The sequence below is a fragment of the Cricetulus griseus genome, chromosome 3 (assembly GCF_003668045.3).
Source record: "Cricetulus griseus strain 17A/GY chromosome 3, alternate assembly CriGri-PICRH-1.0, whole genome shotgun sequence".
Lineage (NCBI taxonomy): Eukaryota > Metazoa > Chordata > Mammalia > Rodentia > Cricetidae > Cricetulus > Cricetulus griseus.
Window position 1 is genome coordinate 278,711,488 of NC_048596.1, and position 24,937 is coordinate 278,736,424.

General features: G+C 44.7%; 2 protein-coding genes across 6 annotated transcripts in view; one reads left to right on the plus strand and one right to left on the minus strand.

The window, feature by feature from the left end:
• Positions 1-17,931, plus strand: part of Naa35 (N-alpha-acetyltransferase 35, NatC auxiliary subunit) — a 45,709-nt gene extending 27,778 nt beyond the window's left edge. For all 4 annotated transcript variants that reach the window (XM_027409695.2, XM_027409694.2, XM_027409696.2 and 1 more), the window contains 10 exons: positions 1,832-1,938; positions 6,119-6,185; positions 7,749-7,847; positions 8,736-8,914; positions 11,245-11,381; positions 12,137-12,204; positions 13,500-13,640; positions 13,950-14,072; positions 16,434-16,514; positions 17,646-17,931. In XM_027409695.2, coding sequence (XP_027265496.1) covers positions 1,832-1,938; positions 6,119-6,185; positions 7,749-7,847; positions 8,736-8,914; positions 11,245-11,381; positions 12,137-12,204; positions 13,500-13,640; positions 13,950-14,072; positions 16,434-16,514; positions 17,646-17,705 — 1,062 coding nt within the window. In that variant the 3' untranslated portion in view covers positions 17,706-17,931. The remainder of the gene's footprint in view (positions 1-1,831; positions 1,939-6,118; positions 6,186-7,748; positions 7,848-8,735; positions 8,915-11,244; positions 11,382-12,136; positions 12,205-13,499; positions 13,641-13,949; positions 14,073-16,433; positions 16,515-17,645) is intronic.
• A 268-nt stretch (positions 17,932-18,199) lies between these two features.
• LOC100772389 (Golgi membrane protein 1) overlaps positions 18,200-24,937 on the minus strand; it is a 42,300-nt gene continuing 35,562 nt past the window's right edge. The window contains exons 8-10 of one of the 2 annotated variants that reach the window (XM_027409698.2): positions 24,404-24,628; positions 22,886-22,993; positions 18,200-20,702 (exon numbers count right to left, since the gene is read on the minus strand). In XM_027409698.2, coding sequence (XP_027265499.1) covers positions 20,590-20,702; positions 22,886-22,993; positions 24,404-24,628 — 446 coding nt within the window. In that variant the 3' untranslated portion in view covers positions 18,200-20,589. The remainder of the gene's footprint in view (positions 20,703-22,885; positions 22,994-24,403; positions 24,629-24,937) is intronic. The other variant, XM_027409699.2, reaches the window with a different exon arrangement.

The window sequence follows — 24,937 nt, forward strand, 5'->3', positions numbered from 1 at the left end:
TTCCAGAGACTAGAAGAGTTATAATCTGAGACTAATATTAAGTCAAAAACAAAGCGAAGCTAACGTTATAAACACGAGAAGCTACAGAACAGTGTTCCTTATAACAGAGAGCAGTGTAGTATCAAGGCAGTAGTATATAGAGGTATAATTACATCATGACCAGTGGGGTTAGTCCTGGGAATGCAAGTATGGTTCAGCATTTGAAAGTTGGTATACTTTACTGTCCAATTGGAAATCTCAGTAAATTAAGAAAAATATAACAGTATTAACATCAATTCATGATTTAAAAAAAAAAAAACAGAAACAGGAGTAGACAACAACATTCTTAATAAAGGGTCTGTACAGACAATCCTACAGCCACCGCCATGCTTTACAAGATGAACATTAACTTATTCCTCTTGAGACTGTCTGCTGAGCAGTCCCTGTCATCCCTTCACTTCCTCTTGCTACTCAAATGGCAGCCAGTGCAGTAAGGCCAATGGATGTGGCTGGAAAATTATTTTACACACACACAGCAGATTTTCTGTGCAGAATGCCAAGGGGTCTACAAAGAACTTACTAGAAAGGGTGGTTGAATTTAATAAGCTCTATAGACAAAAAGAAGTTACCTCCATATACCTGCAGTGCACAGCAAAAGATGAGCGATGTCATCAATGCTGTTGAGCCAGTGAGATGAGGACTTGAGAGCTGCAGGTGTCATGCATGCCTGGCCACCGAGTTCCATCCCCAGAGCCACAAAGATCTCCTCTGACTGCCATACTTGAGTCATGCATGGTTCATGTGTGCTCCCTCCCCCCCCAACTAAAAGGATTTTTATATGAGGTAAAAAGTAGTATATGTAACAGCATAAAAATGAAAAGCCTAGGTATGTACACAAGAATCTTTAAGATCTGTCTGCTGAAAATACAAAATAGTGCTGGAAAAATCAGGAACCTTCTAAATAACTGAAGGTATAAACCTTTTCTATTAATTGAAAGAATTGATGTTTTTAAGATGTCACTTTTCCCCAGATTGGTCTGTGCTGCAAATTGATAGTAATATCATTCAAAATGACAGCATACACTTGGGTACACGTCTACAATCTCAAATGTATGTGGGAAGGGACAGGAACTAAGAGTAAAAGCAGCCTGGAAGGAACAAAATAATGAGGTGAAAGGTTGCACACTATCCAACACTGGTATTGGCAAAAATGATTGACCTGAATTGGTGCAACCAATGGAAATTTTCTTTTAAATCAGTCCTCTGTTGTATAGACTTCCAATATATAAAATTTAGTTGATTGCCCAGTGTCACCAAGTAATTGCATAGCATTATGTTTTTAGCAAACGTCTATTGTGATTCAGTCTTTTGACTCCTTCAACTTTACCTTATTGTTCTTGACTTTAGGAATTACACTTTTTTATATGTTATTTATCTCTATCAAAATGCACCTTAAATAAGGACTAATAGGGGCTGGAGAGATGACTTGGTGACTAGGAGCACTGGCTGCTCTTCCAGAAGACCTGAGATGGGTTCCCAGCACCCACGTGGCTGCTCTCAACCATTTGTAACTCACATCCTGGAAGACCTGACACCTCCTCTGACCTTCACAGGCATGTGTGCGTGTGGTGCACAGACATATATCCAGACACATAAATAAAAAATTTAAAAAGGGTTTACAAATTGACTTAAAAAGTATCTGCCTGTGTTTGAGTTTTAATCCCTTTGTATTCTGTAGTGTTTACAGGAAGATTGTGTGTGTGTCTGTCTGTCTGTCTGTCTGTCTGTCTTAGTGGTGACAGCTGCATATGGCAGCAGAAGTAACACTGATATGTCTAATTCTTGCTTTAAGACCACTTTCCTCGTGGATAACAAAAAGGTCTTTGGAACTCACCTCATGCAGGATATGGTAAAAGACGCACTTCGGTCCTTTGTCAGTCCTCCGGTGCTCTCCCCCAAGTAAGTGTTAGCAGGTGTGTTACAGTGTATGCTTGTGAGCACGCAGCCTCTCTGCACTCCTTACAGATACAGCCAGTCTCCATAAAGATAGATCAGTTCTGTACAGACTGCTCTCCTTGTCATAGAGGCTGGGATGAGGGCGTGCAGCCATTTGAGCTGGTGTTTTGAAAGATGAGTAGCCCCCCCCCCAACAGAAAGGGAAGAACTGAGTCATTTTCATACACAGAACCCACTCAGCATTTGTAAAAGCATGAAAATGTGAGAAGAATTTTCACACATGAAATATCAGTACTTTAGCAGTCTCACATGATTGTTAAAATAAATCAAGCCCCATGCCGTGTAAAACTGGAAGATTTCTGTGTTTGGGTTTCCTGGGGACAGACATTGAGATCAGTATTCATGTACATGTATTTAGAGGTGTTGCCAGGAAAAGCCAGCAGTGTTGTAGGCAAGAAAGTCAAGTGGCATGCACTCAGATGAGTTTGTTTAGTCCTGTTGAAAGCTCTGCAGAAAGTGTGGGTTACAACCTCAGTATTTCCTCCTTGGGGATAAAGGAACCTGAGAATGTGACCCCTATGTGTGTCACGTCACATTTGTCCCTGGGAGACTGTGAATAACAGCTGTCATTCCATCTCATGTGTACCTTACAGGCAGAGGTCTTTGTAATTTAGCCTAGACAGCCTAGTGTGCTCTGCACAGATCCTTGTCCTGTCCCTGCTCCTACGGCCTCCCCTTACTGCTCTGCTGCTCTCTGCTTCAGTCAGACTGACTCTTGCTGTTTGGGAGTGTGTGTTTTCACTTGTGGGTCTTTTGAAGGGTGAAGGGTGGGGACACAGTGCTGTCAACTAGTACTTGGGTCTGTTGAGTGCCCCATTGGGAAGTGCTGTCCCAGGCATCTGTTCCAGGGAAAGCCCACCTCAGTCCCTGTTTCTTTCACAGTTTCCTGGTTTGTGACCACTGCTGCTCTCTCTGTTGCCCCAGTTATAACATGAACTCCACAGACATGGACAAATGCTTTGGGCTGTTGTGTCACGTAGACAGATGTTTTGACAGGTGTTAGCTGCAACCACAGAGGCTGGCATGTAGTGAATACTTGCTGACTGAATGAATAAAGGGTTGTGTGGATGGTATAGAAGGACACGTGTGTCTTGAATGCTTTTGTGAAGTTTGTGGTAAGTGGGCAGCTGCTCGGGGTTTTGGAGGGGAATGAGTGATTGGGTGTCTTGTTTACAAGGAAGAAAACTGACTCATGTGCACAGGTAGGGTGCACGCACAACACGAAGGACAGGCATAGACACCTCAAACTGCTGGTGAGGCAGTGAGTGAATAGGCAGGGGTCTCTCTGTGATAGCCTTCATAGACTCTTGAGATTAAAGGAAGGATAAGGATGTCACTTTACATTCTTGCCCTTGATCTCAGCATGGCAAAGGCTGAGGCAGGAGTATAGTGAGTTAAAGCCAGCTTGTGCCACTTAGGAAGGTTTGAGGTCATCCTGAGCCACCACTTGAGTCTATCTCAAAAGACCAAAAAAAAAAAACCTCTTTGACTGTATCACATTTCTTACCTAGCTGCCTGTTTAGTAGCTGCCACATGCTTCATAATAGGAATGTGTTGCAAGGAATAGGGCTACTAAGAGAAAAGTCTTGTGGGATGTATGTGTGTGCGTGTGTGTGTGCACGTGTGTGGTGTGTGTGTGTGTGTGTGTGTGTGTGTGTGTGTGTGTTTTGTATGTGCGTGTGTGGTGTGTGTGTGTGTGTGTGTGTTTTGTATGTGCGTGTGTGTGTGTGTGGTGGTGTGTGTGTGTGTGTGTGTTGTATGTGTGTGTGTGGTGTGTGTGTGGGGGGGGTGCATGTCTGTCTGCAGGTGTAAACCCTGTATGTGTAGAGGATAGAGGAGAGTGTCTTGCAGCCTCTGCTGCTCTGTACTCTGTCCTCATGAGGCAGTCTCTCCATTTTTTGTCCAGGCTAGTAGACAGTAAGTCCCAGATAGCCTCTTGTTTTTATTCCTCCAAACTTCACCCTAATGCTGGGAAGGTGGGGAGCCATGCCTTACTTTTTATGTGGGTGCTCTGAGTCAGCCAGCTGTCTCCCCCTGGGTTGGGATTTTAGAGGGCATCCCTGAATGTGAGGAAGACAAAGTTTTTATAAAGCTCAGGAGGAGGGTGATTTGTTGAGTAAAACAGGTAGGATTACTGGAGGCATAACAGGTTAATCATAATGATCCCTAAAACAGACACGATTGACATTTCTGGAACATTTGTAGTAAAGGTTACTGGTAAAGTGTATCCAAGGCCTTGAGAAACAGGTTTAATCATAAACAGGAATGAGCCTAGTTTGTCTTTACTATAAGGTGGTTTTTAAGCTGAAGATGGAGGCAGGCTGGTTTTTTCAACAAGCTTATAACTTATTAGAAATGTGCTTTCATGCCTTTTCAACTGTTTGTTGTTATTGTTAGTCCACAGCATGCAGATGGAGGTCCAAGCATCACTTGCAGGATTTGTTTCCCCACTTGTACTCTTGGGTTCTGATCAGGTGATATCAAACTCCTGTGTACCCCTGAGCCATGTGGAAGGACTAGTTTTATAGGATAGAGTCACTACACATAATGAGAATCCGCTGCGTGAAGGGCCGATTTCGTAGTGTGCGGTAACCTACAGTTCTAGTTCCACTGTTGTAAACTAGAATTGTCACAAGTAAGAATCTGATGCCAGACTTCAGATAGACCTCAGGAGTAGTGTTTTTGGTTTGTTGTTGTATGTGTTGAGGTAGGGTTTTCAGTACGTAGACCAGGCTGTTCTGAATCCACACAGAGCTCCTCCTGCCTCTGCCTCTGCCTCTCAAATTCTGGGATTACAGGTATATACCACATGTCTGCTCAAGTCAGGGTTCATGCCTCACACACATAAGGCTCTGTCTGAGTTCTATCCTGCCCACTGCTGTTAGAATTCTCTTTTTCCTTTGTAAGTGGTTGAAACTTTCCACTGGCTCACTGGACTTTCTTTTAAGATTTCAGTTTTACCAGAATAGTCACATGTGGTTTTTACCCAGTCCTATATAGAAGTCACCATAAAGTCTTCAAATCACATCATTTTCCATATTACTGCATGTTTGAATTGTCTCGCTCTCATCTTTTTCCCTTTTAGAATGTCTTTATTCAGGTTTCTGTTGCTATGATAAACCCTATCACCAAAAGTAACTTGGAGAGTAAAGGGTTTGTGTCAGCTTGGAACTCTCAGGTACATTGCATCATTTGAAAGAAATCAGGGAACTCAAGGCAGGAACTGATGCAGAGGACATGGAGAACCCTGATGACTGGCTTGCTGCTCCAGCTTGCTGAGCCTACTTTCTTACAGCACCCAGGACCACCAGCTGCCTTTCCATGTCAGTCATCAATTAAGAAAAGCCCTTCAGGCCAACCTGGTGGGACATTTTCCCAGCCAGGTTTTCTTCTTTCAAAATGACTCCAGCTTGTGTTAAATTGACATAAACCAGCAGGACACACAGGTGCTGTTCTGTCCCTTCAGATCACCTGCGGATATTCTTTGTGACATTCATGTTCTCACCAGTTCCACTCTGCTGTCAGGCAGTGTTTTCTGTCGTTCTTAAAGGTTACTTGTGACACCTTGACCTCAGACACTTAGATGGTCCTTCATAGAACCAGAAAGGCTACTAGTTTTATTTGGCAATTAAAGACACGGGGTCTTCTGGCGAATGATCCCTTGCCTTCCCTGGTGCTCTGCTTTGCTCCCTGCTGGCCACCTGTCCTTCTCTGTTGTGTGGTCAGGGTTCTGCTCCTCTTCTTCTTTTCCGTCAATGCTGTAGGTCCACAGCACTGGTCCCTGCATGGTTCGTCCTTAGAGTCTCTGTAGCTCCTCTAGTCCTTAAAGACCACAAGGAAGGCACAGTTAGATGTGTCGAGCAAGGACAGCAGTTCACCAGGGAGCAGACTCTGGGTCAGGGACATCAGCTAGTGTTTTACAGTGAGAGGACATGACTTCCCTGTTGACCACATGCACAGATGTGGGAAGCACAGTCATGTGACATGTCTAACCTAATGCTACTGTCCCTCAGCTTAGGAACGTATCGGGTTGTGTTTTCTGTCAGTAGCATCTGTAGTAATCACTGCTTCTTGTGTCTACGCTACATAATTTGATGTTAGTGATGTGAACATTGTCTTGCAGGTGTTGCCTCTATAACAATCACCAGGCTAAGGACTGTATCGACTCCTTTGTTACTCACTGTGTTCGGGTAAGAACTAGAACTTGGGTTGTTCTGGTTGATACTTTGATATGCATTTATACTTTCCTTCATTGATCTCTTACTCATGTCTAGTGAATACACTAACATTTCTGTCTCCTCTCACTACTTCAGTGAGTGGCTTTATGGCCTGTGCTCTTGGCAAGTTCACATACAGAGTCAGCATGAAATAACCTGTTACCACCTCTAGGGACCAGAAATGGGACATCATGACCCCTGGCTGAGAAAGCACTTCCTCCTTAGGATGTTTGTGAATGGACATACAAACTTCACTTCTTTGACTTTACAAAGAATACTCTTGCATGTTTACCTTGCAACTGCCTAAATGAAGGGGGTTCTATTTAAACAAAGTATTAGTTTAAATCAGGTTTCAAACTTTTTTTTCAGGTCTTTGGTTAGGGGGGAAAAATGCAGACAGGGGGTTGATGGTTACCTGTTATTCTTATTTAGTTGTTTAAACATTTCTCTCAGAGAAGTAAATTAGGCAATTATTTAGGGGGTGATTCTGTTTCATGCATGCTTGTGTGCGTGTATGCGAACAAGTGTGGGTGTGGAGCAGAGTTGCATGGTGACAGGTTTTATTCTGTAGCATTTTATTATCATAGATATATTGCTTTACTTTCTGAAAAATTACATCTTTTTAAGAATGAAATGTTAATACAGGCTGAGATACCTAAACTGAAATGGAAACTACTTTTGACTAAACATGTTTCAGATTTTGGAGTATTTGTGTAGAATTTGTGGGTTAAGCATCCCTAACCCAAAAACCTGAAATCCAGCATGCTCCCAAGTCTGGAGGGTTTTCAATGTTATTTTAGCATTCAAAATTTTTGGGAAACTGGATTTGGTGATGCACACCTATAATCCTAAACACTCAGGATATGGGACAGCGAAATCACAACTACAGAGTCAGTCAGTCCTCAGCTATGTGGTGAGTTCAAGGCCAACTTGGGCTATATCAGACTCTGTCAGATTCGGGGTTTTTTGGGGGGAGGGGTGATGAGTTTTCAGATGAGAGGTGCTCACCCTGTGCCTCTTACTCTTCTAGAATAGTTGCTAATCAAAAGACAGTCTGTTGGTGCTCACCAAGACAAGCACCGTTAGCCTAAGTGCAGACTGTTCACCATATGTATCTGTTGTCTGATTAGTGCAGTGTTCCAGATACTACAGGAAGCTGTGTTTCCAGTCCTTAGAAATAGGAGAGCCATAGGTGGGAGCCATCACTTGGGCACCATGGAAATGTTAGCGTTGTAATCTTGGCTTGTAGTTTAAAATAAGCAGAAAAGAAATTGCAGGAAGATGTCCAAATATTGAAGAAATGTTTTTTTCCATAGGTAATCATAGTTCACAAACAACCACCTTTTTCTGTTTATAAATTCTGATACTGAATTCCTTAAAAATGGACACGCTTGTAAGAAGCATGAACAGTGCGATTGTTTGTACATGTCCCACATGTGCCTCTGTGTGTAAACAAGGGTTAAGGACCTGGCATATTGTTTCTTTGGGATAAAGAAGTTTCACATTGACAGTTAACAAGTTGTCTGTGTGTTACAGCCATTTTGTAGTCTTGTTCAGATCCATGGCCATAACAGGGCCCGGCAGAGAGACAAACTGGGTCACATTCTTGAGGAGTTTGCTACCTTACAAGATGAGGTAAGAGTCGGGTGTCTTTTTCTAAAATTCAGCAAGTCATAGATTACAGGAGTAGCATGCATCTGTAAAAGAATATATACTTACAGTCACTGGACTTGGGAGTGTGAGACAGAAGGATCATGAGTTCAAGGCCATCATGAGTCATATGGGGCTATTTTTCTCATACTTTAACTTTTGAAAAGCAATTCTTCAAAACAGTGATTTGAGGATTAAATTTTCACTATGATATGCTTATTTTTCATTTAAAATGTAGCAGTTTTATACTCCAGAGGAAAAGTGTAGATGAAGAAATGGAAAAAACAGTTTATAGACTTTATTTATTTATTTTCCTGAGACAGGGTTTCTCTGTAGCTTTGGAACCTGTCCTGGAACTCAGTCTCTACACTAGGCTGGACTCAAACTCACAGAGATCCTCCTGCCTCTCTGCCTCCATTGTTTCATGGCAAGTTCACCCCACAGTGAAACAGTTTAAAGCTGACTTGTGGGCAGCAGGGGTTCCCATTGCTAATATCAAAGACTGAAATCACAAATTGAGGCTTGCTTGTTGTGAGACGGGGCCTCACTGTTTTGTGAGGCTTATTCTTACCCACTGGGCTCCCATGATCCTCCTGCCTCTGTCTCCGGTATAGGCTGATGGTACTGCAGGTTTACAAGCCTATACCCCACTTAGTCTGGACAAGAATAACTTGTTCGAAAATGAGTGTTTATTTTGAAAAGTAATTTGGATAAATGGTAATTACCACAGGACAAAAACTTCGCACACCTAGCCAGAAGTGCATTTGAAAGCAGAACTCCTTTGGTTTATGAGATTTATATTTTTCTGCTCATGTTTTCAAGTTCTCTTGCTGTCTAAATAATTGACCATAATGTAACAAATTATCTTGACAGGCAGAGAAGGTTGATGCCGCGCTTCACACTATGTTGCTGAAACAGGAGCCCCAGAGACAGCACCTGGCCTGCTTAGGAACCTGGGTCCTTTACCACAACCTTCGCATTATGATCCAGTATCTGCTCAGCGGCTTTGAACTGGAGCTGTACAGCATGCATGAGTACTACTACATCTACTGGTGAGGCCGGGGGCTGTGGGGGGGGGAACAGCCAGCTGTTAGTGCGTCTGCTGAGAGTGCAGTGGGTGCTCTCTGTGTTGTCCACACAGCTTCCAGGAGCTGGTGCTTTCCTTGCTCCTTGCTGAGGCAGGGTCTCCATGCTAGCAATCCTACAAGCAACTCCACCATCTCATCGTAAGAATGACGGGCTTGCCGGGCGGTGGTGGCGCACGCCTTTAATCCCAGCACTCGGGAGACAGAGGCAGGCGGATCTCTGTGAGTTCGAGACCAGCTTGGTCTCCAGAGCAAGTTCCAGGACAGCCTCCAAAGCCACAGAGAAACCCTGATTTAAGTCAGGCTGTCAGTCTTTCTGACAGTCGCTTTGTCCAACTGAGTCATCTCACTGGCCCCTGAGATATTTCTTTTCCTTCAGTGCATTTTTACTCTACTTGTGGTACAGTTGGTAAACTATTTGGAGAATTAGAACTTAGGTCAGAATGTACATCTGCAGTGCTGTGACATGGTTTTCATATTTCTGTGAAAAGTGCTAAAAGAAAATGGGTTAATTTGACATCTATTTGGGGGCGGGGGTTTCAAAACGGGGTTTCTCTGTGTCTTTGGAGGCTGTCCTGGAACTAGCTCTTGTAGAACACGATGGTCTTGAACTTACAGAGATCCGCCTGCCTCTGCCTCCTGAGTGCTGGGATTAAAGGTGGTGTGCCACCACTGCCTGGCTAATTTGACATCTTGTATTTGCACCTGTGGAGAAACGTGAGGCCAGTTTGTTGTGACTTGTGCACCAACAGCCCACAGTGTGGACGCACTTGATAGAAGGAGCTTTCTTGTGGGACATTACGGCTGCACACCTTCACTAGAAGAAAGATAAAGACTTCGAGGGAGAGGCCATTTGAGGCCATCTTAGCCATGGGAAGGTGTAGAAAACTGAAGTCAGCACCCTGATGATTCTGAATTATCAAGGGATGGAGCCAGTTTTAAACTTTCCTTATGTTTGCTATGTTATACTTCAGTGTATTTGCTTTTTAAACTCACAGTTGAATTCCTTTAACTTAATCACTGCCCTGAGAAGGGAAAGACTTCCTTTCCCCACATTTGGTAGTTGAGGTTCTGATAGACCGTTCTGGGCTATGCAAGCTGAGTGTGAGAACTGACTTGAGCCAACTCCACATGACGCTTGCTGTAATTCTAATTCTGCATACACAAACGGCAGTGGGCTGCTTATTACCTTCTACACAGTTCCTTGGCTTTGGAAGTACAGATTTAGCTCCTCAATTTTTGCAGAATAATCTTATTTTGCTTATAAATGTAACCCCCAAGGCTTACAGGCCTTTATAAAGTGCAGCAAAAGCAAGTGATGAATCTGTTATGGCATCTAATCACTTGGCTAGTCAGTCCTGAGTTTCGTAGACTTACAGAGGGAGCCAGGCATTTCCATTTCTGGCTCCTTCCCAGGCAGTACTGCTGCTGACCCAGAGATGGCAATTTGAGGGTCAGAGTCACAGAATTCAGCATTCTGGCTCTTCTTAAGTATAACTGTGCAGCTGTTGATAAAGCTCCTCATAACAATGAGAAGTATCTGGTGTTTGAAAGGACACATTTCATGTCATCCCATCCCTCCACGACCTGCCCTCAGATAATGTACAGTTAAAGATCACCTGTTACATCACTGTGCAACTTGAATAAATTCAAGTAACTAAACCTAGATATTTAATTTTACATAATGCCAATAATTTTTGACACTTTCTGAGTCAGTTTTTTTATTCATTTGCTTTGCAAAGAGTAATTAATAGACTGGGGTGAATTGTGTCCTGATAGTGAAAAATATTTAAGGGTATTCTTCTAATTTGCATTATGTAGATAATTATGCAGAAGTCTTTTGAAAAGCTGTAAAATGTGGAAAAATCACTTTCAGTGCTCATTTCTTGTAAGATCTACACTTATCAAACCACCAAAAAAAGAGAGACTGTTTTACAAACTTTCTTTTTTTTATTTAGAAACAATCTTATTTTACATATCAATCCCCCCTTCCTTCTCCTCCCATCCTCCCATGTCCCCCACCAACCCCCCACAACCCACCCCTCCCACTCCCCAAGGATAGTGAGGTCTTCCATGGGGGAATCCTCAAAGTCTGTCACATCATTTGGGGGAGGGCCTAGGCCCTCCTCCTGTTGTACAAACTTTTAAAGCATTACAAAGTTTGTCCATGTGGGGCCGTGGCTTCAGTCCTCTCATCAAGGTGAAATAATAAATCTTTCCATTATTATGAATACTTGTGTTGGGAAAGCTGTCTTGTTTAGCTATCTCCCATTAACTGATACTTTGTGACCTTTAAGGTACCTCTCTGAATTCCTGTACGCATGGCTGATGTCAACGCTGAGCCGAGCCGATGGCTCTCAGATGGCCGAGGAGAGGATAATGGAGGAGCAGCAGAAAGGCCGTAGCAGCAAAAAGACAAAGAAGAGAAAGAAAGGTGCTGTAGAGGCTTCCTTCCATATTCAGAGAGAGAAAGGTGCTGTAGAGGCCTTGTTCCATGTTCAGGGAGAGGAAGGTGCTGTAGATGCCTCGATCCGTATACAGGGAGAGCCTCGCTGTTGGGCAGGCTGGCCTGAACAGCAGTCCAATTGCCTATCTGCCCAGTGCTGGGATTGCAGGTGTGCACCATCACACCTGGCTTTGTGGACTGTTTGTAAACTTGAAATAGAGTTAAGTGGGTGAAGAGCTCCTTGTGAGCTGAAGTAGCTGCATGCCTCTCTCTGTCGTGCTTCTCTCACTATCATGCACAAACTAGAAGTAGGCTGAGTCCCAGTGTTAGTGATGGGCGCTGTTCAGTTCCCTCCCAGGGCTGTGCACTGGGAGTCTTAGAGCAGGAAGCAACACTCGGATCATACAAGCAGAATAGATTAGAGAACCAGCCGAAAAGAGTCCACCCTGAGTTGTGCTGTTATGTTGGTGTGGACAGGTAATCAGAGTTAAGAACCCCAGGAAGCAGATGTTTCAAAGGGACTGCTATTACTTCTTGACAAAATTCTATATGCTAGCTACTTAGAGAACACGGTTGTTTAACTTTTCAGCTCAGGTCAGTTGTGTCATTTGTAGATTTTGGTCGTAAGATAAAATTTAGAAAGACAAAGTGAAGTTTAAGTTTTTGTTTTTAGTAGTTTTTCTTCTACAGACTTCAGGAGAAAGGGGAAAAGAGTATAGAAGATTTTTTTTCTTTAATTACAGTTCGCCCATTGAGCCGAGAGATCACAATGAGCCAGGCCTATCAGAACATGTGTGCTGGGATGTTCAAAGTAAGTAGCAAAGTCAAGACTTGCTGTTTAACTATAACTCCTTTTATTTTTTTCTTGAGACCAAGTTTCTCTGTGTAGCCCTGGCTGTCCTGGAACTCACTCTGTAGACCTGACTGACCTCGAACTCACAGAGATGTGTCTGCCTCTACCTCCCAGGTGCTGGGATTAAAGATGTGCGCTGCCACCGCCCAGCTTTAACTATCAATCATTCTTACACGTGTATTTAAGGTCACCTCTTCCCTTGATTCGCCCATGGTCTACCTGTTGATTATTCCGAGATGCATGCTCTCAAAGATGATCCGTAGTCCGTAAGGCTAAGATTTCTTTATTCAGATAAACACCAGCCCAAACGCAAGCCAGAGCATGCCCACAGGTGGCAAGCTAGTGTAGCCAGAGAGAAGGGGCTCCCACGTGTCTGCAGCACCTTAAGAATCCCCCACGCGTCATCCTGAACACCCCTTGACCACACCCTGACAGGCATGGTTAAGCACACCTGTAGTCAGCCCTTAGGAGGCGTGGTTACAGTGTCTCCCCACATCTACCATCACCTGCTGCGTTTTCCCTCTGTTTGAGGGTTACCTTATTCCATTCTCGTTGTGTCCATAAGCAGTTGACACCTTGCTTCAGGGTGGATAGCTCTAGAAACCCTGGGATTGCAATGTGTGGGGGTGGGCTCTGGCGTGGCTGGTAGTGAGCAATAGCGGGAAGTTTTGCAAGGCTGTGAGCATTAATCTTTAATTGTACTGACGATTCAGGGAGGATCTGAGGTAACTCACCTGAGGTCACATAAACCAAGAGGGTACTCTGGAAAAGCCACTGGCCTATGTGATAATATGAACTTGTTCCTTCAACATCTTTTACATAAATTCTAAAAGCAACAACGGAAGCATGAGCTGTGCTAGAGTGGGCCGTGTGTTCCCTCTGAGCCTGAATTTTTTTTTTTAAATTATATCATTTTCCCCTCTCCTCCCTCCAACTCCTCTCATGTCCCCCTTTCTCTCAAAGCCGTGTATGTGTATATTCCTACATATCGTCCCCAGTCCATGCAATGCCGCTTGTATGCAGATGACTTCAGGGCTGGCCACTTGGTAATGGGGAAACAACTGGAGGCTGGAATTCTTTGTATAAAGCATAGTGTATAAATTTAAATGGATGAGAAGTCTGATTTCTGTTTCTTGGGTGCTGGAAAAAAGTATTTGAGTTGCTACATTTTCCCCTGTACTGAGGCACAAGTTCACTTTTTCAGATAGATTTCTCTGTTTGTTCTCATTGCTTCTCATTCCCTTTTCCTTTAGACGATGGTGGCATTTGACATGGACGGCAAGGTGCGCAAGCCCAAGTTTGAACTTGATAGTGAACAGGTTCGGTATGAGCACAGGTTTGCCCCGTTCAACAGCGTGATGACACCGCCGCCTGTACACTACCTGCAGTTCAAGGTGAGCTTATGGGGGAGGCCGGAGCAAGGTCTTGGGCTGGACACCACACTAGAGAGGTAGTGTTTGTACCAGTCCACCTTGCTGGGCCAGTGGGACAAGCGCTAAAGTAGCAGTCTTGGTGGTGTAGAAGGTATTTGGCCTTGTGAGATGTGTTGAAGTCATTAGGATAATTGAGATATGGTGTGTGCATGTCAGAAGGGCTCAGGCTGAGACATGTTGAATGTCTGTGGATGGGTAGTTTGTTAAGAACTCTGTAATAACTTTAAGAAGTTTATATGAAATATGATAGACAGTCTCCCTTCTGTTTAGGAAATGTCTGACCTCAATAAATACAGCCCTCCTCCTCAGTCTCCAGAGCTGTATGTGGCAGCCAGCAAGCACTTCCAGCAAGCTAAAATGATCCTCGAAAACATCCCCAACCCAGACCGTGAGGTAAGAGTGAGTGCACTGAGCTTCTAGTGGACACGCTTGACAGCAAGCACAGCCTGCCACTAGGTGGGTGTTGATTATAGTGAGTTGGCTGGACAGCACTGTCAGATGCAAGGATTTCAAGTAAGTTTGCCAACTTACTTGTTGGCATGTTGAGTATCTTCTCTCCACCCTAGGATCTCACTCTTAGTTCTGGCTGGTCTTCATGCGTGATAATCTCTTGCCTCTGCCTCTGTCGTGTTCAAGGTATTAGGTCTTATTCTGCCATGCCCTGCGTCCATTGCAAGTCTCAGACAGGAAAAACTATGTCATCAGTTACCAGAGAACATTATTCCATACTTGACCACTTGGAGTAAAAAAGGCTGTTGCATTAAGACAGATAGACCAGAATAAACTTTGAAAGCAAACATGGTTTAGGCTTTAATATTTAGGATTTAATAGTTTACACTGTCCGTCAATGTTATTGAGCTCTGTTTACCTTGTTAGCGCAGGAGTTACTCTTGACATGAGTTGGTCACTGGGGGAACCCTTGATATGCAATTCAGTGCAGGGTGATTTATTTAGCATTGTCTGTCAGAAATAACCAGTGCTGGGCACAGAGATAGTGTGCTTGCCTGTCACACAAAGCCTGGGGGCTATAACCCTGCAAATGAATTGATAGGTGGGAAATCACCTTTCAGGTACATGCGCACATACAGAGTGATGAATATAGACGAGTAATCCACATGGAGGGTTTGAATTGCAAACAGTATAACCGAAATCCAGCCACTCATAAATAAAGTCAAGGAGATTAAGGTAGGTTAGACTGTGCGTGGTACACTGCCATTTCATTGAAGATTCAGAGGAAACCATGTATTATATGACAAGTGGCCTCTATTAAGAGTTGCTGATAGTGCCTTTGCCTCTGAGAGGGACGCTGACTGCCCTGGAGACAAGAGCAGGAAGGAGACATAAAAATCATATTCTAGTTGGATGTGATGATAGAGGCAGAAGGATCTCTGTGAGTTCAAGGCCAGCCATGGCTACATAGTAAGACCCTGTCTCCAAAAAAGAAAAAAAAAAAGTATATACTCCAGCTACTAAAAACGGTGGTTATAAAAATTTGAGGGAGGTTTAATAATAGAAGATGTCTTTCATTTAGTGGAAATTTCATTCCTTTATTCAAAACTTGGCCAGGCAACCACTAGATTCCCAACAGGAAACAGCCACTCTGTCCAAACCCTGTGCCGCTGAGGTGCATCTCTAGCTGTGTCTTAAGTCACACATTTGAGTAAAGTCTAGAAGGGGAAGCTGGTCACATAGCTGCTGGGATGGACCCCTCTGGACAGAGCACCCAGGTGCAGAGCAGAATCGGGAGGAGCATCAACAGAGGATGGCCACATGTGACTTAGGATACGGGGACACTCTGACTTGCGCTGCAAAGGTGAAAGTCAGGAGGTGGGCCGCAGTGACTGAGGTGAGAGGTGGTAGGGGTGTGTCAACAGGGCACCTTCTCTTTGGATTTAAAGTCTTCTGATGTGGGATAGAGAGAGTCAGGATGACTTGAAGGGTTTTGGCCTGAGCAGCTGAATGAATTGATTTCCGTGGTGGCAAGATTGCTGTGGTGTGGGCCACACCAGATTATGATTACTATGTATGTATTTATTTTTGAGATGAGGTGTCATCCTGTAGCCAGACTGACCTGGAACTCCCTGGGCTCAGACCCATGGCAGGCTCTGAACTTGTGTGTCTGCCTTTTCCATTAGATGTTTAAATGGAGCTGCTGCCTGCCTCTAGGCAGGTGGATGGAAGAGCCCAGCCCATCCTTCTGTTTCCAGACAGTGGTCAACAATGCAGCAGTGGGAACTTGCTTAAGAGAAATCGAGCAGTCGTCATTATTATGATTCATGTGCTTCAGTTGTCAGACTACAGTTGTCAGAAATAAAAGTTACTGCTCCAGGAATACTCACTACTTGCCAGGAGTGTTTCTAAGATTTAAATACAGCCACATAGCCCAAGTGCAGAGCTAGGCTGTGCTCTTCAGTGTCTGCAACCACAGCTGTATGTGGAACATGAAACATACAGCTGGGGGCTGCACATTAACTCGGTCCTCAAAGCAGTTCTTACGGGGCTGGCAGAGTCTTCACCTCTATCTCTGTGAGGATGACGGTGAGGACCTCACTGATGAGAGAACTTTGGTATAAGTGGTAAAGCTAAGGTGTTGCTCCATGTTCTGACCATGACTGCTGACTGCTGAGCAGGCAGCGAGTAAAGGTTCACGATTGGTGGGTGGGTGGGAGGTGCCAGTGGGGCTTGCAGCACAGCGTCAGCTTCCATGGCTCCTGCCTGTTGTTGCAGTGACGCTGAGCACTCTAACTGTTGTAGGTCAGTCGGATCCTCAAGGTCGCCAAGCCCAACTTCGTGGTTATGAAGCTTTTAGCAGGAGGACACAAGAAAGAGTCAAAGGTGAGTGCAGCGTTCCCTGTGTGCTGTTAGAAGGTCACCGCATTGTGTGAGAGTCATCCTAGGGTGGGGCTCAGCTGCTGAGAGGCAAAGATCACCATTTTTCTTCAAATCATTTTGAGGCTTAGAACTCTTTTTTCTTTTTTTTTTCTCCTGATCCCATATAAATTACTTGCAACTTGGGGCAGTTAAACTATGAGCCAGAGTGTCAAGAACTCAGAAATAGGAGCTGGCAAAATGATCAGTGGGTCAGGGTGCCTGAGTGTGACAACTGACAACTGGGACCTACCCTGCAGATGGAAAGACATCTCCCCAGCACACACACACACACACACACACACACACACACACACACACACACACACCATGGTAACAGGCCCTCACCCACATACAAAATAAATGGAATAAAATATTTTAAAAGAAAATGTATAAAGCAGACTTTTGAGGAGAAGTATGCTTCCATACTTAGAAGCTGTGTATATAGGTGTGCACGCATAGATGCATTGGCCATTTCACTGCAGGGTATGTGGTAAGACATTGGGCCTGTCCTCACTTGATCTTTAGTAGTTTTTGAAACAGGGCTCACTAAACTGGACCTCACCAATTTAGCTAACATGGCTGGCCAGCAAGTCCCAAGGTGGAGCTGCCTCCACCTCCACCTCACTAGAATTTTAGGTGTGTGCTATCATGCCCAGCTTTTTAACATGGGTGCTGGGACTCAAACCTTAAGGTTTCATACCTGCACAGCAAACACTGTACCAACTGAGCCATTTCCCCAGCCCCATGACTGTTTCAGACACTGATAAATAAGATCTGCCGTGTCCCAGGCCAGCCTCTGATGCAGCTTCGTAGCATTTGTCTGTTGTGTGTAGCTTTGCCTCTTCACTCGAACCCTAAAGTAAACTGTGTTGTTGTCCTGATCTGGCTGAGTGCAGTCTCCAGGTGAAACCCATTTTCCTTTAACTTTCTCTGAAGATAACAGATGGTCTGGATGTTGTTTCCCTGTTTGCCTTTTGCCATTAGGCCAGTCTCTCTTGTACTGCCCTATCTCTGACTCAGGACGTCTAAAGTAGTTGCTGTACCCTACCTGAACATTCGCAGATATATTCATTGGCTTTCTGGATTTCTTCATAGGTTCCTCCCGAATTTGATTTCTCTGTTCACAAATACTTTCCTGTTGTGAAGCTGGTGTGAAAGAATGGGCCGTGTCCACTCTGGGGACCTACAGTGACATAAGGCGGATTTCCTGGATGACAGCTTGTTATAAGGAAGATTTTCATTTTTAAACACCCTTACCTGGTGGCAATGAAAACTACTGTTTTAAAGTGGTTTATTATACTCCATGGATGTAACTGGGCTGGAATGCATTGGTGAACATTACGTGATTTTATTACATTTTTTAATGAATGATTGAGTGAAATAGTGTTTGTAAAGGTTAATAAATTTCTTGACAAAAAAAAGCATGGGTGCTGCACTGAGAACTGTGGTGTGGACATCACCATCGAGCAGTGCCACAATTATCCAAGCTGGCTGTGGCACTGTACTCACTTAGGCAGAGGCAGCAGGACCAGACTTCAGTTACCCTCAGCTGTGAACTATGCTTGAGACTAGCCTGGGCTACATGAGACCCTTTCGTAAACACCAAACCACCCTGTAAACACCAGGCAACCTCAAAAAACTGATCAGAGAAAGTTCCGAAACATGAGTTTATTAAGCATTTAGATTCTGGTGAAATTTGAAATAGATTTTTCGGGGAGACTTCTAAAGAACATGGCGATTGTGTTGAGACACAGGTTTGTCAGGATTCACAACCATGCAGTTAAGAACCACATCACACTGCAGTGTCGGCTGCTGCTGGCAGCAGGTGAAGCGTGTACACTGCTGAGCTTTGGGTCTGTTGGATGTGGTGCGTGCCTCTGTTCCAGTTGAGCCCTCGAAGACGAAGGCTTTGTTCCATCCTTGTTTGCTGCCCACTCTTCTGCACAGGTGTGTGTCATGACAGGTGTCTAAGCCTGTGGTTCCTCTTTTGTCCTCTTGGGGGCGGTGCTAATAAGCACAATGAGCTACCATGAAGTTTAACCTGGTTCTCCAGTTGGCCTAAGGTCATTGGCAGTTCACCTGGCTTATGGTAAAAAGGAACCTGAGTTCTCGGTATCCTCTCTTGACACTTATTAGTGGTGCTGAGGATGCAATGCAGGGCCACACGCACATGCACACGCACATGCACACGCACATGCACACACGCGCACACACGAGGCAGATGCTCTCAAGGACACCTTCGTTTGTCAGAACATTTCCTAGGACTATTTTGAAACATGCCTGAGTGAACCTGGTCACAACACTCGTGAAGACGGAGGTAAGGTGTTGTTGCCAGACGTCTCACCAGTAGAGGTGGTCTGGCTCAGCTGTCAAGCATGGACATTAGGCAGCCTGGAACTTCAGAGCCCTGAGGCCAAAGTGTTCTCACCTGTTTTACTTGTTGAAAGGAAATCACAGCTTGTCAGCACTGTCTACACTTCAAACCAGAACTAAAGCTAAGACAGGAAATGGGGCACGAGAAAATAGAGTCCTCTTGAGTATGGAACCTTGAAGTAGAAGGACTGTATGGTGAAGATGTTACATCTGAGGACCTTGCAGTCTAAACACAGGGTTGTATGTCAAATCTGGGTGGAAAAAGAACCCAATCTGGTTGTTTGGGCAGTGAGAGACGACCAACACCTGCCACGGCAGATGAAATGTATGTTTTTAGAGAGGAATGATGGGATAGGAAGACTGGACCACCTGGGCTTCCACTTAGACCGCAGGATTTTTTTTTAGCCAGCCCCAGAAGGCACTAGGCGTTCTCCAGTACTGTCAGCTTGGGTCAGGTGCAACATGGGCAGTTTCTGTTTAACAGCAGATGACCTCAAACCCTGAGAAGTGCCTCCCTCTTGAGAGAGCTTCACGGGAAGCAGGAGTCCTCGGGGTGATGCAGTCAAGCTGCAACTGGTTAGAACCCACTGAGCAGGTTTTGTGAACTACATGAAGCCTGTGCGTTTTTCAAACCACACATAAACTACAGAGAACAAGGCTGCTGGTGTGTTTCTCTTCCCTTTGTAGGCGTCCCCAACTTTAACCTGGGTATCCCACAGCAGCCAGCCCTTCTTCCTGGACTACCTTGGCAACACAAGTCCCTGGGCCTCTGTCCTTGCGATGCTCCCCCAGCGTCTTGGCTGCCCATGCAGCTGTTGTCCAGAGCCCAGTCCAGCCTTGGCTGGTGAGGGGCAGTGCCTTACTAGAGATTTCCCTTTGCCCACTCAAACAGAAAGCAAGGTAGAGACCATAGGTACTCACATTGAGTAACTTAATAATGTTCTGAACATCAAAAGAATAACAGGTTGTTCAAACCAGTAGTCTTTAAGAAAGAAAGAAAGAAAGAAAGAAAGAAAGAAAGAAAGAAAGAAAGAAAGAAAGAAAGCCCTTGATTGGTGTTTTGAGACAGGTCTTACCTTCTTGCCCAACCTGACTTGAATTTACTATGTAGCTCAGGCTGTCCCAGAACCTATAGCAGTCTTCCTGCTCCAGCCTTCTGAGTCCTAGAGTTAACCAGGTGTTGTGGCTGTCTCTATTTGCTGCTTGCACAGAACAGCTTTGTATTGAGATTTGTCCAAACTGACCAGTGGTGTTTATGCTGACAGTGAGAGCTCTAGGCCATCAATAATAGAATCAAGTATGTACAGGAGAGATGAGCCATTCTTGGTACCAGTGAACAGACACGGGCAAGCAGCAGCACAAAAAGGGGGAGAAGCTGGCCTACAGGCTGCTCTGTCTTACACTGCAGAATGATGAGGTTCTGCTGCCCCATACAGGACCACCTCTTTTCTCTTTTCAGTGTTGCCCAACTTGCTCCAGAAATACCTGTGAAGAAAGCTTAACCAATTTTGACATCCTTTGTAGACTCTTTAAAAGAAGCCCCAAACTGTCTGAGACAGTCCCATTGTTCTTCGCTAAAATGTACTGATTAGACCCCATAGTAATCATCAGCCAATGCCCATTTTACTTTGTCCATTTCACAGTTGAGTCTTCGTAGGATCTCTGTTCAGGCCTGTTGAGGAATATGGACTTCTACTTGATTCTGGATGAGACTCTGCTGCTTTTCATCCCCATTGGATAAATTTATTGGGCCTCTCTTCTGATCGTCAGCATTAAAAACTAAAAACAAAAAACAGTATTCCAGTTATTAAGCACTTGGAGAAGCAGCCTGGGAAAGTCTCACTTCATGTCCATTTTTAGAATTTTCAGAAAGATGGGCTGGAGAGTTGGCTTAGAGGTTAAGAGTACTGCCTGCTCTTCCAGAGGTCCTGAGTTCAGTTCCCAGCAACCAATGGTGGCTCCCAACCACTGTAATGAGATCTGGTGCCCTCTTCTGGCTTTCATAGATACATGCAGACAGAATATTGTATACATAAATAAATCTTTAAAATAAAGAATTTTCAGAAAGAGAATTCATCTTCCACAGCAATACCTTAGCTTAGAATAGTGTCCCCGTCAAGACAGCAAGAGAAACCATGTGTACAGCTAATAGTGTGCCACAGACCACAGCTGAAAGCCCCTGAAAACACCACTGTGCCGTATGACCTTCTCCACAGGTTAGCACTAACAGCACACACTCCTTCCCAGAGCTACCTGCCTGCAACTTCCAGTGAAACTGCTACTCCAAAGCCCATCCTCCAGAGCTGAAGTTTAAGCTTCCACCTGGGGTATTGGCAGTCCTTTGTCACAAATACACAAACGTCACAAAACTTAGAAGCCAGTGTAACTGCCATGCTTAATCCCTGCCATGTTGAATGTCTTTTTCACCTTCTCTCCCCAGGGCAAGCAAGGTCTTAAGCTGTTCATTTTATCCTTGTGCTTTGCTCCTCACTCTGCAGGGAGCAATGCACAAGATCAGAGTGTTCTGCACACCTGGTATAAAGGACCAAAGATCACAGGCTTCCACCACAAAGCCAGACATCTAGCGGGGTTCTCAACTGCAGGGCTGTTACACTAGAACCAGAAGACAGACAGTGTGGTCGGCATGTATGCAAAAGAAAGATGGAGATACCTTGTGATTGCTTAGTGTTTCTCCTGCTAACATGTTAATCCCTATGCCTCAAAAATCATCACCTATATAGTAAATGAATATAATTTAAAACTCAAACTGGGGCTTCTCCTTCTAGAAACCCTAAATTTCCTTGTTGAAACAAGTGACATGCAGGATAAACACTGAATTCCAAGAACACACTGTTGAATCAGACATCCAAATTGAAGGACTGTCTACCGGACTAGGCCAGTGCACTTGAAAATATGATCAAGAGTATTGAGTGAGGGCTGGAGAGATGGTTCAGAGGTTAAGAGCACCGACTGCTCTTCCAGAGGTCCTGAGTTCAATTCCCAGCAACAACATGGTGGCTCACAACCATCTACAATGAGGTCTAGTGCCCTCTTCTGGTGTGCAGATATATATGGAAGCAGAATGTTGTATGCTTAATAAATAAATAAAATCTTAAAAAAAAAAAAAAAAAAAGAGTATTGAGTGAGCTGGGCATGGTGGCACACACCTTTAATCCCAGCCCAGCATGCACTTGGGAGGCAGGGGCGGGAAATCTTTGAGTTTAGGCCAGCCTGGTGTGCAAAGTGAATTCCAGCACACCCAGGGCTACACATAGAAACCTTGTCTTGAAAAACAAAAAATGGAGTGGTAAGTTACAGACACAAAACAGGCAGGGTAGTAATTGTGGAGCATGAGTGAGCCTGGATGACAGAGAGGACATCAGTTGGACAGACATTCACTATATTTAAACAAATCTATGTATTAGGTAGGTAGTGTATGACATCAACATTTCTTCATGTGGACAACTGGACTGTAATTACTAAAGATAGTAACATTTGGGGACTGGAGAGAAGATGCATGGGAATCCTTTTGCTACTTTTTAAGATTTAAAAACATTTTATTTGTAATTACATGCCTGTGTACATAGGTGTGTATAAATACAGGGCCAAAAGTGAACTCTGCCTGAATTTGATTGCACATCCCACACAATGGAAGAAGAGAACTGGCTCTGACAAGCTGCCCTTCGACCTCCATGTGCGCACAGTGCCATGCATGTGCTTATACAGATAAGTGTAATTTAAAAGGCCAAGAGCAACTACAGCAAGGAATGGAGAAACTACACAAAATGTCAGGACCACCAAAGTTGTTATACCGAGAAACTCTGTCTCAAAAAAACAAAAACCAAAAAGAAAGAACAGAATCTCCCCGAACTGGCCGCTACTTAGGGCATTATGGTGTTATCATTAATTAAAGAAAAGACAGAAAAGGATGGAAGGTGACCACTTCTACACGACTGTCTTACCATATGTATCTCTGTCGTTCCCTGCAAGGACTGCCTGCTTGTCTCTCTCAGACTCTGCTTCATTTTCATCCATGTTATATTCATCGCCCAGGTTCTGCTGGTCCCTCTCTGTAAAGCCAGCACACGAGACAGCCACATTTCATTCTTGATGCCACTGGGACACGGGCACCAGTACAGGCTGTTACCAGACCCCAGCCTCAGAAAACAGCCTGACTCATGGACTTCTTCACAGTACAAATGCCATGGAGAGTACTCAGAAACATGCCCCTTCAACACAGAGTCTAGAAAATTCAGCTCTGGTGACTGAACCCTAGCACACAAAGGCTGTGGGCTTCATTCCTAACACAAAAAAGGAAAAAAAATTCCTAAGTAAGCCATGATTCAGTCAGAAAACTGAGAAACTCAATGCCTATTGGAGAAAGGCATTCAACAAGATTAAGGAAAAGCACTGTTTGAAGAAATAATAGGTTAATGATGGGAAATGACAGTGGCTTCTTAGAATGACTCCAAGAAAGGGAAGGATCAAGTACCACGAGCCTGCATTCCATGTACAGGATTAGACTGTCCATGATCATGCTTTGTCCTGGACAAAGCACAGGATTCAGACTAGAGCCGACAGTCTCTCGGCATCTGAGGTGTGTGTACACGAGAGGGCACAGGACACCTTTCTGAAAAGGAATGCCTGGAAAATCTCTACACTGCACAGAGCAGTTCTCAACCGGTGTGTCCTCCACGAGATCATCGCTGCTGCGCATGGAAGCAATAGCTCATGCTACCTTGAGCTGTGAGTGCACGTCCAGTAGTCAGACACTTGAGTGCCCCCAGAGTGGGGTCCCTCCTCCCATCATGACCCCCATCTTGCTATAGTCATGGGGCAAGTCTCTGAGCAATGACAGTCAGCACGGGGCTGACAAAATGTACCCTTAACCAGAACAGCAGAGGACACACTGTTCTGAAGGAATCAGACACATTCCTCAGGTCTGGTATCGGTCCACTCAGGAGCACCTGTGTCATCATGAGTGCTCCTGGCACCAAGAAATGGGGAGTTTCCACATCTTTAAGGCAATAGAATACACCCAAGATTCTTAGTTGAAGGAAGACTCCACTCTTTAATGAGGGGAGGAGAGGTGGGACTCACCTGTCACATAGTCCCTCACATGCACTAACAACCCTCATTCCCCCCTTCAGTCACTTGCCAGGCACTATCAGTACGTCAGCACATAGCAAGGAGAGACACACAGGTGGCCAACTGACACGAGGCAACATTTTGTCTGCTAAGCACCCATATCAAGGTGTCAGACACCCACAGAGTCCCACTGACATTGTATTATTTCTGAAAAATAAAATATATGTTTTGCACTACCTACCCTTCCTGTTTCCCTCTTGATAATGGAAAACAATTAAAGAGTGAACAAGTTATAAAGGCCATTTGCTGAAATTCAAGGTGAGTCCAATGCTGAGAAAATGAAGAAAGCCACATGGCTGGCAGGAAGCCTGGGAGCCCACAGAGCCACCCACCTTCAGCAGGATGCTGCTTCTCCCGCCCTTGGATGACAAGCTGGTCCCGCTCAGGGTCCTGAGAATCCTTCTGAGGCCTGGCCAACAAGTCAACTGGCACTTGTGTGGTCTGAAGTTTCCCAGCTCCTACAACTGTGCCATTCACGGGGGCCAGTTCTTGGACTGATGCCTTCTGTGGTCCCAGACCGTGCTTCTCACTGCCACCCTGAACCTCACTGGCTTCCTCTGTGCATAGAACATAGATGATTGCAAGAGCACTCTTTACTTTTGTTGTTTTTGTTTGGTTTTTCTTGTTGCTGTTTTGAGTCAGGGTTACTCTGTGTAGCCCTGGCTGCCCCAGAACTTTGTACACCAGGCTGGCCTTGAACGCAAAGATCCTCCTGCCATCAGAGCCTGTAGAGTGAGTGCTGGGATTAAAGGCATGCACCACCATGCCTAGCTGTGACTGGGTTTGGAGCACACACCTATCATCCCATTACTCCGGAGGCAGAGGCAGGAAGATCAGATCAAATGCTAGCTTTGGCTCATTAGTGG